Source organism: Microcebus murinus, chromosome 11 (assembly GCF_040939455.1).
Source record: "Microcebus murinus isolate Inina chromosome 11, M.murinus_Inina_mat1.0, whole genome shotgun sequence".
Classification (NCBI taxonomy): domain Eukaryota; kingdom Metazoa; phylum Chordata; class Mammalia; order Primates; family Cheirogaleidae; genus Microcebus; species Microcebus murinus.
In genome coordinates, this window is record NC_134114.1 from 69,972,769 (window position 1) to 69,991,283 (window position 18,515).

Sequence of the window (18,515 nt, forward strand, 5' to 3'; positions counted from 1 at the left end):
ACATTTTATATCTAGGCCACTATATATGTCTGATCAGAGTCATCATTAAGAGTTTTAGCAGTTATATTCTGTTCTCTTTCTTTGACAAAATGATCTATGTTATAATGGTAAGACCTAATTATGTCTGCTAGTACTAAAACCTTTATATCCTCTAACATTTTTATGGCCAAGTGCATAAATAGTTACAAGACTTGAATGACGAAGACACAAAGTACTTCTATATTTTGCTTTGTGACCAAATACTGAATCATTGTTATTTTGCCCCTCCCACATCATCCTTCAGTACCTATGGGATAAACTCTATCTTTAGTACTTTCTAAATACTTAGGTAGGTTTAGTTAGGATAGATGAATGAGATCTGAGTTTTATTCAGTAGAATTAATGTAACTTTTGTGAATCAGTTACCTGTACTAAAAATTGAACATAGCAAGGGTAAAATAGAAAATGTATTTCTGTCTATACAGGGTTTTATAGTCTTTGCCCTGCCAGAATCACTTATCAGCAATGGAAAGGGGCATTACTTTTTCCTCTTGATGATATTATGAAATACCTTTAAGATGCTTACACAGAATTTAAGATGAATATATTTTGTTAATTTCTTCTGAAAACACTGAAATTCTTATTTTAAGATGACAATTGATTGAGTTTTATAAATGCTTTTTTAAATTCATAGGTATATAATTTATTTAACTAAGGCATGTACTTTTAGGCAAACCTTATTAGGCAGCTGAGTACAATTTTTTTTGTTTTGTTTTGTTTTAAGTGTACCTTTATTAGTCAGTATGTGTAGCCAGCTACTTATGTCAACATGAATTCATAAAGAATATGATTGTAAACAGAGGTAAACAGAACTGTGGATGCTTTGGGGAAAAAAGAGACAGGAAAACAGCTGTTAAGGTGCCAAAATAAAAGTATTTTACTCTTAACATTTTGCATTTTCTTTTTCACAGGCCCAGTGCTTTTACAACAGAGGACCTCTAAGGGGGAATTGCCCTTGGATTATGTGGTATCACCTCAAATCAAGGAAGAACTATTTGCTATTACAAAAATAGAAGATACAGTGGAAAACTTTCATGCACAGGCAGAGAAACATTTTCATCACCAGCAACTTGAATTTGGTTCATTTTTACTTAGTAGGATGCTGCTAAATTTTTGTTCAATTTTTGATTTATCTTCAGAGTTCATCTTAGCTTTCAAAGGGTTAACTCATCTAAATGAGCTACTTATGGCTTGTAAAAGTTATAAAGAAACCACCAGTGCTCATACTGACTGGTTATTGGATCTTTATGCTAGAAATATAAAGACATTGCAGAAGCTCCCAAATGTTCTTAAGGAACTGCCTGAGAATTTGAAAGTATGTCCTGGAGTACACACTGAGGCCTTATTGGTAACATTGGAAATGATGTGTCGATCAGTCACAGAGTTTTCATGATGGTGCTAAAACGTATGGATCAACTTACTAAACCTGTTCAACTTGTCATTTATTATGGACTTCATAGTTTATTGACAAATTTTAATTTATTTATTGACAGACTTGGCAGCCTTGCTGAATTTTAAAAGCACTTTTAAAAGAACTTCTGCAAAACTATAGTATCAGCTTCTGACTTTTGCCAGTGTGTAAAATTTGACTCAAGTAAAAATAGTTTTGTTTAGTATATACTAGCTTCATTAATCTTTAATTTTTTTGTTCTGAAAGTGATATTATTTATCCATTGTACATGTAAAAAATTAATTTATTTTTTCAAATCAAAATGTAATCCTTTTATTTTAGGTGTTCTAGGTCTTAGAATCATGGCAAGGATATTCACACAAATGTGTACCTATAAACATGTAGCTCCCTATTTCTTCTCTATAGGATGTTGGACTAAAATACGCATTTTAGTTTTGTGTTTCTAAAATAAACATTTCTAAGATTTACAAGAATTAATATTTTTTGGTTTTTAAATGCAATGAATACGCAGTCTGACAATTCAATCCCTTGATCTGTTTTATTTTAGTTCGTGTATAAGGTGTGTTATTGCTCCATGTAACCAATATTGTGTAAGTGAAAACATTCTGCTGCATAATAAGTTTTATTAAACATTAAGATTATAAATGGCATCTAAGTAATAGATTTGAGATTATTTAAAATCATAATGTGCAGTATGAATTTACAGAGTAGTAATATTTCAATTTGCAGTTTTTTCCGAATAGCAGTTTATATTAAAACTAAAAGAAAGGGTATAGATAATAACCACTTTTAAAATTGAAGTTGCTTCACTAGTGGGAATAAGTTACATTGTGTTACAGCTGGAAAGGAAACATTAAAACTTCCACTTAGTTTTTATATAACTAAAGTGATGACTTTACAGCAATTAATCTGCTAAAGAAGCACACTTCACTTTTATCTTTTTAACAAGATACAAATGCTCAGTTATATTATTGGGCTTATAATGTAAATTGAAAACTGCTACATTAATATAAAAAGTATTTTTAAATAAGTAATTTTTTACACACACTGTAAGAAATATTGTTTCTATTTTGCCTTCAAATTTGACATTATTCAAATCCCTTTTTATTATTTACTTAATTTGCTAAAGTATCAGAGAGAACATGACATAGCAGAAACTAAGGGTAGTTTAAAAATACTCAATCAGGAGTAAAGTGCTCCCCTTGGGTGATGAATAAGAACATTTTTATTCCAAGGAATACCACTTTTACTTCGTTTGTAAAGACATCTGGGATCATGTTTGCTTAGAAAACTAATATAAACTTATAAACATAGATTTTAACATCAGACACAGTTTTCAAATCCTTGTCTAGTTTCTTAATAACTAAATTACAAAGCAAATTATTTTCCGAGCTTTGGTTTTCTTACATGTAAAATGGAAAAAACACCAGATATCTTTGTCATGATAGAATTAAGTTAGCCTATCACATTATATGATACTTAATATTATTTCCTTTCTAATGCTTACCTCTTCTTTTGGTTATAATGAATAATTTAAGCAAAAGACAAGATAGTAATTGCTTAAGTTTGCAGTAATTCTAAAGTAATTAATGTAATCAACATCATGAATTAGGTTTTTACACTATTAAGAAAAAGTAGTTTTCTGAATTAGTTCGTAAGAAATATTTGTTGCACTTAATGTTAATAATTCATAATTGACTTCTATCTGTTTGCTTCTACAAGTCATACTGATATGAAGTGTGAAACACTCAAATGCCATTGAGGTTTCTGCCTTCAAGAAAGTATTGTCGCAGTTTTCAGTAAGTCTAGTGTAGCAAACATGGGTTACTATGTTCTAAGCCTAGTTAACAATACCAGTAAGTATGAATTTAAACTTGCAATGAAAAACCTCTTTTCCAGTATTATTTCTTTTATTTTAGGAAACATAATTGTTGCCTTACATCTATCATAGAGGAATAGGAAGAAGAAATTCTCAATAAATAAATTTACTTTATAGTCTGAATCCTAGTTTTTCAGTTGGAAACTTTTCAAAGTTGTAGCTGAAGACAAAGCTGAGTAATCCTGTTCTTCATTGTACTATGCCAGATATCATAGTTCTGTGGAATTGTTAATAATAATGAAAAGTCTATAGAAACCCTTATTATAATAAATAAAGCCTAAAAGGAGATTTCTGAATAGTTAAGATTCAGCTTTTCCCTATGCAATGTATACTGGCAGTTTTTGAGAAAGGAACTTTTCAAAGTTAGCTTTTTGGGTTAATTTTTAATTTTACTATATAGAATAAAGTGTTGGTTCAAGTGTATATATTTTCTGTCATTTTATTCCAAGATGGTCAGAAAAATATCATAAAAGTCAAATGTGATATTAATCATTGTTTTGAATTCAGTATTTCTTGAACGTGTTATAAACCAGGTGGTGTGTTTAACAGGGGCTGACTATACAAAAAAAGAGGAGGTCATAGTCTGGGAAGGTAAACTAGGCTTAAATATTGTGAGTTTTATTGTCTTTTTTGTATGCTGTTGAAAAACATTTAAGTTTTGTATGTTCTAAACTTTGCAGTAATAATTGGTGTTTTTAAATGTGAATATTCAAGAGTTGGGTACTTTAATCCTTTCCTCAGTATTATTTTAGCAATTTTATTTTAGAGTGGATAGGATGTGGGTGTGCTTTTGCAGTCTTAATGAACTAGTACACATTCTTAGGTGCAAACAAATGCACAACACTAGGATACTTTATATAAACTCCAGAAAATGTTTGCTACTTTTGTTTATGCTGTTATAGAAAGTTAAATGAATACCTTCAAATGAAAAAAATTATTGGTGGAATATGCAATCCTTATGCCTTTTATACACCTTTCCAGCTAAGTGATGAACTTGATGAGAGCCTGTCATTGTTGCTTCTTAATCAGCAGGAAGGGGTCATCTTTGAGTGACATGAGGCACTCTTTCCCTCAGGCATTTATCACGTAGCTTTCACGCCAATTGCACCTTATGCTGATGTGGAGCTTGCAAAACTCGGAATGATAATTGTTTTTATAACAAATGTGGATTGAGTTAGAAAGGTCAGTGATGGAATTATTGGAATTAGACTGTGCCTGATGATGTCAAAACAGGACACATGAAATAGCTAACTAGTCCTTTTAAATCAAATTATGTTATCAAAAAAATTCACCTTGTAGATTGAAGTGAATTGTGGTAGGAGGATATACTTTGGTGGTTATTTGTTCTGATATAGATTTAGAGATTAATAGGCTATAAGTTAATTAGAAAAGATTGCAGTATTGTTTTACTTGGTACTGAGCATACATTTTCAAGGTAATGCAGATCCTACTCAAAGACCTTTTCAAAGGAAACAAACATTTCACAAGATTTTAGCATCGTTGATCATCAAATGTTTAAAAAGGGTTTTCCCTCTTACAATAAATGCTAATCTTACAGAACATCTAAAAAAAAGTTTAATTCGTGCTTTCCAGTTTGTGAAAACACCAAGCAACATAGACCCCTACACTTCTTGGTTTCTTGAGTCACATGAATTTATGTGAATTGTTGGGGGGAAAAGCATTCTAATAATTTGTTTAAAAAAGAGACTCGTTTCATTTACCAAGTACAAATCCAAATAATTAGCTTTTTTTAACAGAAGAATCTGTTTGGGAGTACTTTTTGTGTTATAATCTATTTCCAGTATTTTGTATATTTGAATTTATTACCCACAGATCTTTTTTTTTTATTGTTTAAGGATATAGTTTTGATCATAAATGTACTGTTTAAAAAAAAAAACTCAATACAATCCTTAGCACTAGATACAAGAGATTTTTTAGAATGTTGTCTTTTTGCTATTAAAGAGATACTTCTATACTCCCCTCCCTTTTTAAACAGAAGTATAGTGAGCTAGTGAGCTCTTTCTTAGGTTTTTAAACAACTTGCTGAATTAAGATCCAACAGTATGAAGTTAGCAAATTGATTAGTGATCAGTTATCATTGAAAACAATATTCCTAATAAAGTAAACATATAAATGTATATATGTAATATATTATAACATATAGTATTAGCCTTAACATAGACCCTAAAAGCCCTTATTCAAGCATCTATAAATAGCCGTCCTAAATTAGAATTAAAACATTTCCTCCAAATGTTTTGTTTTGGTATCATGGGCACTAAATCTTTTTAGAATGTTGAACCTAGACTTGGTAGATCTTATCCTCTTCCCAAAGTGCCTAAGTTGGATCAAGATATAAATGAATGTTAAACATTAATATGGCTTACGATTTTGGAACATATGATTTAGTTCTACCAAAGAAGAAGGTTGAAAGGAAATGTTTAGCACTTCCCAGAAGGTAAGTTGCACAGAACCGAAAATCTGGGGTCCAGCTTTGAATTTACACCCATCATGCTATCTTAATAGTAGATGAACTAAAATTACCACTGCTTCTCTATTCTGTCCCAAAGTTAAATAGTCATGTTGAAAAAAAATCATTGATCTTAAAGTGGTGACAGATAAAAAGAACTTTAATATTAGTGACTTCTCAGCTTAAAGGTTAGGTGAGCAATGGTTTATGTCATGACTCTTGATAAATTTTTCTAATGACCAGAATAGTTTGATTTATAATAGTTTTTTGTTTTCTAAGAAATATATATCTTGAATATCTGATTCCATCCCCAAAATGAATTTTTCTACTTTGCATTCTTTCTCTTTGACAACTAGAGACCAAATTATTGAGCAGTAAGTAAAATTAAATGTGTCTTAAAGAACTTAACATGTAAACTTAAAAGCAGAATTGTAAAGATGAAAACTGGGGAAAGAGATGAAGGAAAAAATGGGTAGGAATCATTGTGGTTGAAAGGAATCAAGAGATTAAGATTTTGAGGTATGGTTTAATATATTGATTGAAGTCAGTGAAGGTGTAAAACAGAAGGCATATAGACAAATCTTAGGAATAAAATGTGTCTTTGGAAATTTTGAATAATATTCAATAAACTAAACCAAGGTCTAGATAATTTTTTGTAGAAGGTTATTTTAGTTGAAATTCAATCAAAAAGAAGAAAAATTCCAGGATTTTTGGTTTTGTTTGTTTGAGACAAGGTCTCACTCTGTTGCCTAGGCTAGAATGCAGTGGCATCATCATAGCTGACTGCAACCTCAAACTCCTGGGTGCCTGGCTAATTTTTTCTATTTTTTGTAGAGGTGGGGTCTCACTTTTGCTTAGGCTGGTCTCTAACTCCTAGCCTCAAGTGATCCGCCCTGCCTTGGCTTTCCAAAGTGCCAGGATTACAGGTTTGAGCCACCAAGCCCAGCCAAAATTTCAATTTTAATGGTATAATCAGAAATAGCTTTTTTTTAAATAATTGAAGCATAATTGTACATGTTTATGGGGTATAGTGTGATGTCTCAGTACATGTGTTCATTGTTTAATGATAAATTAGATTAGTTAGCATGTCCATTGCCTCAAACCTTTATCATTTCTTTGTGGTGATAACTTCCAAGATCCTCTTTTCTAGCATTCTTGAATTATACAATATATTATTAGCTGTAGTGACCCCACCATGTAATAGAACATCAGAACTTATTCTTCCTATCTAACTAACTTTACACCCATTGACCAACCTCTCCCTATTTTCCTTTCTCCCCTCCCCTTCCCAGCTTCTAGTAATTACCATTCTCTCTACTTCTATGAGATCACTCTTCCTAGAATCCACATATACGTAAAATCATGTGGCATTTGTTTTTCTGTGAGAAACAACTTGTTTTGACTGGTAATACACAGACCTTTCCTCAAAGTTAGGCAAATCTAGATGTCTCATTTATTTTCCTATCATTTGAGTTCTTTTATGATACCAAAATAATGTTAACTTCATACTCAGCCATGTTATTGGTGTTATTGGACTTGAGAGGTTGAAAGCCATTTATTAAAGTGGTTGAACACATTCCCTAAATACCATTTTTAACTAATTTTAGTTTCTTTATAAAAATAGAAACTATTTAAATGGGATTAAAAATTGTTTTCTCATCTGGTCACAGTGGTGCATGCCTGTAGTCCAAGCTACTCAGGAGGGGCTGAGGCAGGAGTTTGAGACCAGCCTGGGCAACATATGAAGACCCCATCTCTTAAAAAATATATACATTTTTTTCCTGTAAATTAGATTACATAGGGGTAAAGATTATCAATAAATACATTGCTGATATTGGTTGTGTTTATGTGACAGCATTCTGAATATTTGTTTTTCACCAAGTTTCTTTGTAATGATTTGTCTGTTTATAATGCCAGTAACCAATTTATTTTGAAAGTAATGTTCTTGATCTAAGAATAAGTTTGAAATAAGTTTGAAATCTAAAGTCATTTTTCTTTAATGTGGTATATAATTAAAAATATAATTAGTGTCATTCAGTACAGAGCTGAAATATTACACTATACTATATGCCCTTTTTTGAAAGTGAATCTTGTGTCACTTTACTGATATGCTTCTCTAGTCTTCATTTTAGCCACTTCAGAGTGGAGCCTCACCATGTTAGGGTACAGATGTGTGGGGGGGCGGGTATTACTCTGTAGTAACATTCTTAAATTGCTAAAGATTAAACTTTGTCATGTGGTTACCATGTGGAGTCATGATAACTTATCTTTTCTGCTTTTAGAAGTATTCATGGAACTTGAAGAATTACTTGTTTTCTGATGGGTCTTTTCAAATTCAACACAGAAAACCAGGGAGAAACTGGTAAGATTAAATGATAGCTACATTTATCAAGGGTTGTAACTTAAATGCCTCTAAAAGGAGTTTGCCACTGTGTTATTAAATTAAGAATTCTTATATCATTTATCTGGAAAAAATCCATTCTATAATATAACTTATTATTTGCAACATTAATGCAAGTACAGTCAGCTGCTGTTGAGAGAGAGAAATCTGAGTGAGAGTGTCTTGCCATTGTTCTCCAGAACATATTATTTTGCACCTATTTTGTGAAGACCAAAAAATGGCTTCTTATAAGGTACTGTTTTAAGTAGTACAACTCAAAATATCAAAACACAATATTTTTACAATTGCCTTATGTAAGTACACTGGATACCAACATTGTAATTATAGTATACCAGAGAGAATCAATCAATCTATTTTGAGGGGAAAGATTTCTCACCTCCTTGTCAGGGCTGTTGTCATAGTCATAGGAGATCTAGTACATTTGCATTCTTTGTATTAGTATGTTAGTGCACAAGAATGGATGGTGAATACCTAGTCCCCTACCCCACAGGAGTCAGTGTTTCACTATTGGTTAAATTGCCAAATGTTTTGTGATGAATTTTTTTCACATATATCCTAGAGGGAAATTTTAAATGTAATGTTCAGCAACTTCAAATACAATGAAACACCACAGTGGTCTATTTAAAAACTGCTTCTTTAAGTCTGTATAGTATTTGACTTTTTGGGTGGTTTCCCATGTACTTCAAAGGCCCTACTATGATTTGCTAGGTTTCTGTGTTAATGAAAACTGAAGTTAGTAAGAGTTCCAGGACAAAGGTAAGAGGTGTAGGCATACTATTTATTGTGTAAGGTTGGTCAGAAATTGGTGTTAGCTACTTCCCCTATTATAATAACAAAGATGACAAAAATCACAAACTTACTCCTCCCTTTATAATAGGAAATACGTATACCTTTGTAAAATTTGTCTGTGTTTATTAGTTCTTGACACTAATAAATTGTTTTCCAGGTTGCAGTATTACAAAAGTTAAGCACAGATTTTTGAGTTGGAATTGTTGTAATCACTACTATGTAAAAGAAAAATGTTTTTAGGGAATGCACTTACAAGGTTTCAGTTCTCTAATAACTTTATTTAAAAGTGATCTCTGAACTTGGGACAAATATTGGCATTTCCTTACCATGTCTTGCGGTCCAGCTGTTTATAATAAGCCTGACTGTTGTGTCAGGTGTCTCCAGTAATGCAAAGGACAATTAAGAGTGGTTGGGGCCAGGTGTGCTCCTTTTCTCTATGAAATTAGCATTTCCTCCAAACCTGGCACCATTTGAACTCTGGCAAAATAAAATCCCTAAAGTTGACACAAGCCATTTTGAAGCTTGTCTTTGACTAGAAAGGGAAACTGAGCCTATATTATCAGTTTTCCTCACCAGTACGAGAAACAGCTCCACTCAGCCAGGTCTCAGGATCTCTTTTAATGCATTCCTCCTAAGAAAATAGGTGGTTTTCAGGTTTACTTGTTGACTTAGGTTGGTCACTGCTTTTCTCTTTGGAAGGAACATTGAAGAATCTAACATAGGGAGAATTACATCACAATTTTAATTTTGCTATATACTGAAAAAACTTTGGCACAATTACTTACCTAAACCATTTCTCTTTTTCTTGAAACAAAGCTTTCAGCCTAATACAATAACATTTAATTGACTAAAGCAGAATAGCAGTGTCATTTGGTTACTTTTTAAAAAATGGAGTAATTTTTTAGTAACATTTGGAGGCACAAAAAAAATTGAAAAACTTGTCTTTTCAAAAATACTGTTTGGGCATGTAATAGAACACTTTTGGGGGGGTTTTGAGTGCTTTCTTAACCACTTCAGTATGGCAGTCACTGGCCGCAAAACCTTGCCCACAGCCGGCACTCATAGTCCGCATGATAGTTTGTGCTGTGCATTGACTATAAATCCGTTTTGCTCTTGTGTGATGAGGAAAGCTTTAAAGCACTGAAAGCTTGTTTTACTTTACAGGCAGCTTTACTTGTAATGGAAATCAGAATAGGTAACATGCACATATGTTTTCATTACGCTATTTTTAAATGTTCACAATTTTATTTTGATAAATGAAAAATTAGAAAAATATCACGGCTGTTGGCTAAAGTTGCTGTGCGCGTTCATCTGTGCCTATCGACTATAGTCGATGCTGGTACCGAAGTGGTTAAGTGTAGAATGTGAAGGAAGATCCCAATAAATTGAAACTCATTTGAGAGCAATTACTCTTTTGTTGTTGTTAAATACAACTCACATGGCAGTTAATGTGTTAACTCTGGGGCTAGCTTTGAGCCTGGGGCCTCATGAAGCAAAACCCTGCAGTTGGTTCATGAAAATCTTGTTGATGTTCTTATTACAATTAATACTGACAATTTAATTCTAAAAACGTGGATTGCATTGCATATAACTCACAAACAGAAAATAATTAGAAATTAGAAAGGATTAATATTAATAACACTGTGGCCCCAGGGAAAAATTTTTTTTCTAGTGTGGTAGTCAATGTGTTAACTCAGATTCCCCACCCTTGGAAAAGCACAGATGGAATCATTCAATTCCAGCAAACCCTTCAATAATAGTGTTAGTTTTAACAGTGTGACTACACTGGACATTTAATAGTTTTTATTTGCATAGTATTCCATTTAATGAAGAGATTTTCCTTGATTTTTCTTAAATCTCAGATTCAGCTGTAATAAGTTTTACATGACTGCCACTATACAAATTGCCATTGTATAAATGTAGAAACTGAGGTATAAGGGTAACATTTTTGCCAAAGGGGGGGAGGGATTATATTTTTTGTTTTATTCTTTCAGTGAGTTACACCAATCATCCCAGGAAAGAGAATTATAATTGAAAGGAATGACACTATTGTAAGAATTCATTATGTCATTTTTATGTGGTTTTAATTCATACTTGACTGAGCAATTAGAAAAGAATGACTCTAGATACTCTAATCAAACCAAATAATAGGCATCTGTATACACAGTCACACTAGACATTTAAAGACCCAGAATTTAAACAAGTATTAATTTCATAATACCTGAGGCTTTTTCAAGAAGTACAATGGTGGCTTTCTTTACTTGTTTTCTGAAGCATCAACTACCTTATAATTTGCTTTAAATGCTACGTGCAAACTCAAAAACATCATGAACATTTAGGCCTATTTAACAAGTTTATAAACTGAAATTACAGCCTTTGAATAAAACTTAATATAAATTGAGGTTACTTTCAGCATAGGAGACCTGTAGCTATGGAGATCAAAGTGGAAAAAAGCTCCTGTGGTCCCTGGATAAAAGAGCTTACTACTGAATTTCTTCACTTTTAAATGTAGAATAAAAATCCTATCAAAGATACTTTCAGAAACATATCAATTAAATTTGGCTCTCCCTATACTTCAACTCCAGATTGGATTTTAATATACTATCATTGGTTTGACCATTGCCTGTGACAGGGTCATATAGTAGGTACTCAATAGATTGCAAAGTCACATAAAGAATCTCCCAACTCACATTATCCTAGTGCACAGAAGGTTCAAAAGCAAACTGATAGGTTCTGTAAGGATTTCAAATTGGGTCTGGAACAGTACCAAAATGAACAAGAAGTACTGTGTTTTTTAATAGGTGAAAAAATTTAAAATGAGCACAAATATGCATTTCTTATGAATTATCACAATAGCAATAATAGTTTGGAATACGAATATAAATAATGACTTTCAGTGAATTTACTCACTAAAATATACTGAAATATATTTAGTAGTCCAAATAGGTGTTAGAGTGACATTCAATTTTATGGTTATCTTGATATATTTACATCACAAATCTCTCAAAACCTAAGGCAAGATAGGAAGCACTCAAGACAAAATTGCACCTATGTTGAGAAGGGGAAAGAAATAGTTAAAGTTTTACCATTGATAGTGTTTTCAGCCTGTGATTGCAGTAGTATCTACAATGTAGGAGATATTTCCTTGAATATCACTTTCATGCCTCAAGCTAGTTCTTACTCCTCTATCAGTTTTATTAGATACTCACCCCTCCAAATGTACTGAGTTTTATACAATAGTCAAGGTTTTAGAAGCCTTGTTTGTTCAAACCAAATCTGTATTTTTCCAAGTCAAGTGTCATAATATGCACATTATCCCCCATCTTCTTTCAACCACCAAAAAAAAAGGAATACTGATTATACGTGGAAAAGATTTTTTGTATTTAATGCAGTGAATGTGTTATCCACATTACCATTGAACTAAATAAACCTGAAATTTGATACAATGAAACAAAAATAGTCATCTGTTAATGGTTACTATCCACTAGATACATGTGTGGTTGTAGAATATCAGGCTTGTAGACATCCGAATAGGCATCAGCACAGAACATAAATCTCACATAAGGTATAATTGAAAGTTATTTCCAACAAATTATCTCATCAAACTTTCTATAGGAACATCAACTTTCACAGAGTATTATGTTTTATCAACAAACAGTGATGGTGGATGTAAGCATGTCATTTTTTTAAACATGATGCGCTAAATAGAGCATATTGAGGTCAAAGCCTTTCTGTAGAAAGGGAATTTAATTGACATTCTTTCAAGCATAGTATATAAACAGATCAAAATAGTTCTATTATAAGAAATAGTATTTAACAACATATCTCTAAAATAAAAATACTTTAAAAATCAGCTTCAATGAGATTGAATTTTTAAAGAATGTTTCTTTAGAGTGAAATATATATTTACTTTCAGCTTTTCTACAATTTTTCTAGCATAACTCCCACCCCAGTCTCTTGTTAACAAAGTAGTTAGTGCAAAACATTGTCTACAACAGTCTCCATTGAGTTTAATCCCATACCTAGTTAGGGAAGTAAAATGTTCTCACCAACCAAATTATTTTTCTCCAGAGGTATGCTCCCTTGATATACCAGGGAGTTAGATATAAAAACTATTAATACCTTAATAGTCTTGGGAATACATTTTTTTTAAATATCACTTCTATGGTAAATAGTGAAATATTTGTAAAGGCAATCCCTCCCACAAGCAGTTTATTTTACAAAACAGGTTTTCATGCATTCATGTTATCAAGAATGATTATTTTTCATAAATGAATGTAATAAAACACTGGCATATCACTTAGCACACTGCATTCTCCTCTACATTAAAATTCACACTTATGACAAAAATCATAGTATGCATTAAAGCATTTCATTAACCTAATGAGAAAGCAGATTTTTTTTCCTCTGAGAACACTTGAGTATTAAAATATTTTCAGATGCACAAAGGTATACTCTGACACCAGAAGCAATATGGATATAGTTAGCTAGTATTTTTGACAACTGAAATAAGTTGCTAATTTGCTAACTTGGTACAAATTAAAGTAGTGTTCGGTATAAAAATTCAGATAGGCAATCATTTATAAACCTGGCAGTATTTATGTTGTGTAGTCCTGTAGAGATTTTAAGGTTTCGGATGGAATGATAGAAAGTTTGTAGGTTTTGAGTGTTGAAGATTTTCTTAAGGGGGGGTGAATGTACGTTCACTCACTAGCTTAAAATCAGCCTAGTCATACCTAAGTAATTTGCACAGGATTGAATGTCAGGATCTAAAGTCAGAATCTATGTTAAATTGAAATGCATCCGTTCCATTATTCAGGCTTTGGGATTTCCCTCCCTTTTGAAATGTATAAAACATAGAAAACTGTAATGGATTACTTTTCAGATAAAAAATAGTCACATTTAAAAAAAAAACTAAAATTGACATTTACAATTTATGTAGATTTAATCAGAGCACAGTTGAGTACTTAATCTAATATTCTGGTTCTTCCACTTGTAATTAGAGAAATGTGTATCTTCCACTGTTATCATTCTTACATTTGTTCTTTCAGTGTTATATTATCCACAGCTAACAAGGCTTTCACACAGCAGTAGCTAAACCTTTATCAAGTTGAGTCTGTACAATAGAAGTATATTTTCAAAGACATATGCCTTTGTACACTATTTACAAATTCTCTCAATCATGATAAAAAGGCAAAATAAATAAAAAGCAGAAAGAAAGGAAATGCTGCTGAGGCTGAAGGCTTTTTCTTTTATCTTCCCAAACAGATGCTGGTCTCCTCAGTGCTGGGAGCTGGCTAGCCAAGATTGTTTTTCTTCCTTTTATATGGGCTATGAGAAGGATCTGGTTTCAGTTCTTGGTATTGCACCTGTTTAAACAGAGTTCAGAGAAAGACTGGTCAGGTGGCCACTTTCTGGCAAAGAAGGGAAAAGCAAAGGAATGAGAGACTGTGCTTGGGGGGAGAAAATGCTCACTCTAGAAGTTGTATGGGATCTGCAGCTGGGATGCAGAAAACAATAGAATGATAGAGCAGGAGTCAAAAGGAAATCCTGCCAGAAATTACATGTAAGCCCCTATGTGAACTTGGGTAATGGGCTGGGGTCTTCACTGTCCATAACACATTACATTAAAAGCAAAACCATCTCCATCTATTTTGAAGGCCTGGATAATAGTGCTTTGCAATTTTTTGTTTAACACAGTCTTAATCTCCATCTGGCCACTCTAATGTCTAATCAAATGAAGAATTCAGCTAAAACAAAGGAAAAAGATATCACTGCAACCCAGCTTTAAGATTTTGATAAAAACCTTTCTTGGCTGGGTGTGGTGGCTCACACTTATAATTCTAGTACTTTGGGAGGCTGAAGGCAGGAGGATCACTTGAGCTCAGGAGTTCAAGACTAGCCTGAGCAACATAGCAAGACCCTGTCTCTACAAAAAATTATAAAAATTATCTGGGTGTGGTAACACACCCCTGTAGTTCCAGCTACTCAAGAGTTTGAGGCAGAAAGATCTCTTGAACTCAGGAGTCTGAGGTTACAGTGAGTGATGATGCCACTGCACTCCAGCCTGGGCAACAGACTGGGACCCTGTCTCAAAAAAAAAAAAAAAAGTAAACCTTTCTTATACTCTGAAAATAGTTGATGGTTAAGGGGCATTAAACTCAAAGGATTTCAATGGATTTTTGAGATGTGCTTCAGATTTCAAAAAGCAGTCAGCCTCCCCACCCCAACTGATCTCCAAAATATGCATGTTTAAAACTTACTTAATTCATGCAAATTCTGGAAAGAAGTATTTTTCCTCTTAAATGTCCAGTGGCACATTTTGCTTTCATCATTTAATAATCCTATTTTCTTTCCTCAGATCATGGTGACTTCCCTTTATGAACTCTAGCTGAACTTATTTAGAGGAGAATCCTCCCAGACAACCCTGGTAGGTTCTTTATAAAACCTGCTTCCATTCTAAGTTCTTCTTGGATGTCACCTCAAGTGGGCTAAATTTCTGATTGGTAAAATCTGCTACAGGCTTTATTACTAACTTTACCCAGCTCTTCTAAGACTTTGGAAATTAAAAGGATATAAAAGTTAAAACCCAATGCCACACTATATTAATAGCAATAATAATGAAGCCTACATACCACTTGTACATCTGAAGGGACTCTGGAAAGGAAGTCAAGTAGTTCATTGTTGTCAATTGCATACGGACTCCGAAGCTTTTTTGTAAATTTATTGATGCCTAAAAGTGACAAATCAAACATTGAAATCTCCAAAGTTTGGAGTTATACAAAGCACATTTCTTACAAAAGTGTTGCAGTGATTTGAAGATCTAGCTTGTATACTACCCCTCAGCCTAAGTGAACAAATATACCCAGTTTTCTCTCTCTCTCTCTCTCTCTCTCTCTCTTTCCCTCCTTCCCAGTTCAACTGCTGCTTTGTTTTTTCTTTGCACTTCAGTAGCTCCTTCCAAGCAGGAAAGACTATTTGGTATTAAAAAGTGATACCTAGCAATATCTTGCATTTTTCCACCTCAGTATTATGGCACTTAGAACCCTTGCTTTAGTGTCTCATTTATGATGAAACTTGTCTTCCTATATTTTAGATTGAGATTGTTAAGGCAAAAAAGGTCAATGTATTTGTTTCCCGTTTTTCAAAAGATATACTTGCTAGGGAGGGGTGTGTGTTACCTGTTATGCATGCTAAATCTTTAGAAGACACATGACCTTGAGTTTTTTCAAACCTGAAATGAAAACATTTGCTACCAGCTTTTTGAAAAAATTAACCAGCTTTACACAAAATCAACACACTGGTAAAAACTGAGCCACAAACTAGAGCTCTTGGCTCTTGAGAGTCCATGTAGAATAAACTTCTGGAATCTTGATTTTGGTCTCTGTCTCCTCACATGAGACCCATGTCTTAAGTTTCTGACTATCACCTGTGACTAAACAAATAGTGCTCTTGTTTTGATTTATTTGATGAGAAAAGAGGCCCAAACCCATTCTCTACAATTACTTTTAATACAGCTAGTCAGTAAGGCCACTGCAGGTTATATAGCCAGATATCCGTCCTGGGCTCCAGGTTCTGAGAACCCGGGTGGAGGAAATGGGGCATTCATCACCTATCTCAACAGAGATGGCTTCATAAGCCAAAGGCAGCTCTGACCCTAGCTAGGTTAAAGTTAATGAGGTGCCACATGTGATACTCTATCTTGATTCCTTCAATAAAACATAAGAAAGAAGGGGAGGGGGGAGGAGGGGATGGGTATATACAACCACAACGAGTAAGATGTGCAATGCTTGGGGGATGGACATGCTTGAAGCTCTTACTCAAGGGGGGCATGGGCAATATAAGTAACCTTAACACTTGTACTCCCATAATACGCTAAAATAAAAAAAAAAAAAGGAAGATGAGGGCTTAAACATAGTAGAAATTCCTCTTCCCTTGTGTAGTGAAAGTGCTGTCTTCATTGAATTTCTTAGAATGGTAGAATTAGGAAAGAAAAAATAATTACCATTTCCTTTACTTCCCACACAAGTGTAAAGGTAATGATACAGTTGATGGAGAGTAAGAGGACTTGCTCAAGATATGACAAGATGGGCCAAAAAAGAATAGGGAAAGAGGAATTTTAAAACTAGAGGGTTTGGGAGAAATCAGACCTTGACTCACTGTATTCTAGTTTGTTTCTGTAAAAGTCTTAAAATTCCTTGATCTTTTTGCTTTCAATGTAAGCACATGTTTTCTGAAGTTAAGACACATTTTGGTTCTCTGCATTTTGCATAAGTTTAGCAATCTTAGGTATATGTGTATGCAGGTGATGGGCAACTAAAGAATTCTACTTCTCTCTAGTCTTGTTGATATATATATATGTGTGTGTGTATATATATATATATCATTAATGTCATAATTTGATACTTTAGTAGATCCTAGAGACTAAAAATTGAGTTTTCCAAACAATTTTTTTTCAGGCAAAAGAATAAAATAAAATGAATGCTGAAACTGCCTCAAATGGATCCTAGGTACATAGGCATTGTTGGCATGCAGCATTAATTGCATTAAAAATTGTGACCAAAAAAGTCACTCTTGTTTAATACATATAAGGTAGTTTTTTTTTGTTTGTGTCTAAGGACCATTTCCTGACTCTAAAGGTGACTCCTTAAACAAGCGGCCATGTATAGTACCATGTTCACATACACTTCCACAAGATAAAGTGCCACAGCAAAAAAGCATATTGTCCTAAATGCACCATATGGATCGAAATGCCTCTGTTTGTATATAAGTGGTGAAAATAAATCAGAGCGATATCTAGACAAAGCTGCACTTTGATATATGAAGAATCCGCACAACTACATGTTTATAGTATGATGAAGCCTATGGTGCCAGATAAGAAAAATGCATTTTGCAGGTAGACTTAAATCTTTATACTGTTGTGATTTTTAACTGACCTGTCTCTTTTCATCATGGAGTAGCTTCGTGACCATAAATATAGGGAACTGCTGACAATATAACTCATCCCTTAAACATAATTTGTTCTTAGCCAGTAAGACAGTTTAGAGAGGGAAAAAAGGCTTTACTTACCCCAGACAAGGACAATGTATCTCAGTGGAATGAAGTACAGGATAACTGTGAACACACAGAGGGCTACAATGGCCAGCCAGCTTAAGAATGGGACAGTCCAGTTGAAAGTACTGAATGAAAAATTAACACATCGGCAATCTGAGCACTTCATACCTTTTTCAAACAAAAGTTAAGCATGATTGTAACTTTGGACCTAGTTAGGCTATCAGAGGACACAGGCTAGTCATAATATGCTGAATTGCATGAACATGGGGTCCAGATAAAGGGTCTTGCCACCAACCCAACCAGATTATCCCAGGTGACTTCAGAGTCTAAAGCCATTGTACTTACATGGGTGACTGCCCACGTGGAAAAAGATCTTTGTTTTTCTACTGGTAGGATGAATATCCAACCTTGTTTTCACCAAGTTTTCATAGAGGGGAATGCCCCTGGGCATACCATTCTTCTATCAATTCTCAGT

The 18,515-nt window shown here is 33.5% G+C and overlaps 2 protein-coding genes across 8 annotated transcripts in view; one reads left to right on the top strand and one right to left on the bottom strand.

The window, feature by feature from the left end:
• Positions 1-12,301, top strand: part of SLF1 (SMC5/6 complex localization factor 1) — a 79,915-nt gene extending 67,614 nt beyond the window's left edge. Inside the window, exon 21 of the mRNA XM_012751820.2 lies at positions 951-12,301. Within this exon, the coding sequence (XP_012607274.2) occupies positions 951-1,432 (482 nt within the window). The 3' untranslated portion in view covers positions 1,433-12,301. The remainder of the gene's footprint in view (positions 1-950) is intronic.
• Positions 12,302-12,873: 572 nt separating this feature from the next.
• MCTP1 (multiple C2 and transmembrane domain containing 1) overlaps positions 12,874-18,515 on the bottom strand; it is a 496,961-nt gene continuing 491,319 nt past the window's right edge. For 6 of the 7 annotated variants that reach the window (XM_076008188.1, XM_020290177.2, XM_076008190.1 and 3 more), the window contains 3 exons: positions 18,056-18,165; positions 15,622-15,719; positions 12,874-14,355 (listed from right to left, as the gene is read on the bottom strand). In XM_076008188.1, coding sequence (XP_075864303.1) covers positions 14,284-14,355; positions 15,622-15,719; positions 18,056-18,165 — 280 coding nt within the window. In that variant the 3' untranslated portion in view covers positions 12,874-14,283. Of the gene's footprint in view, positions 14,356-15,621; positions 15,720-18,055; positions 18,166-18,515 lie in introns of those variants that run through there. The other variant, XM_076008193.1, reaches the window with a different exon arrangement.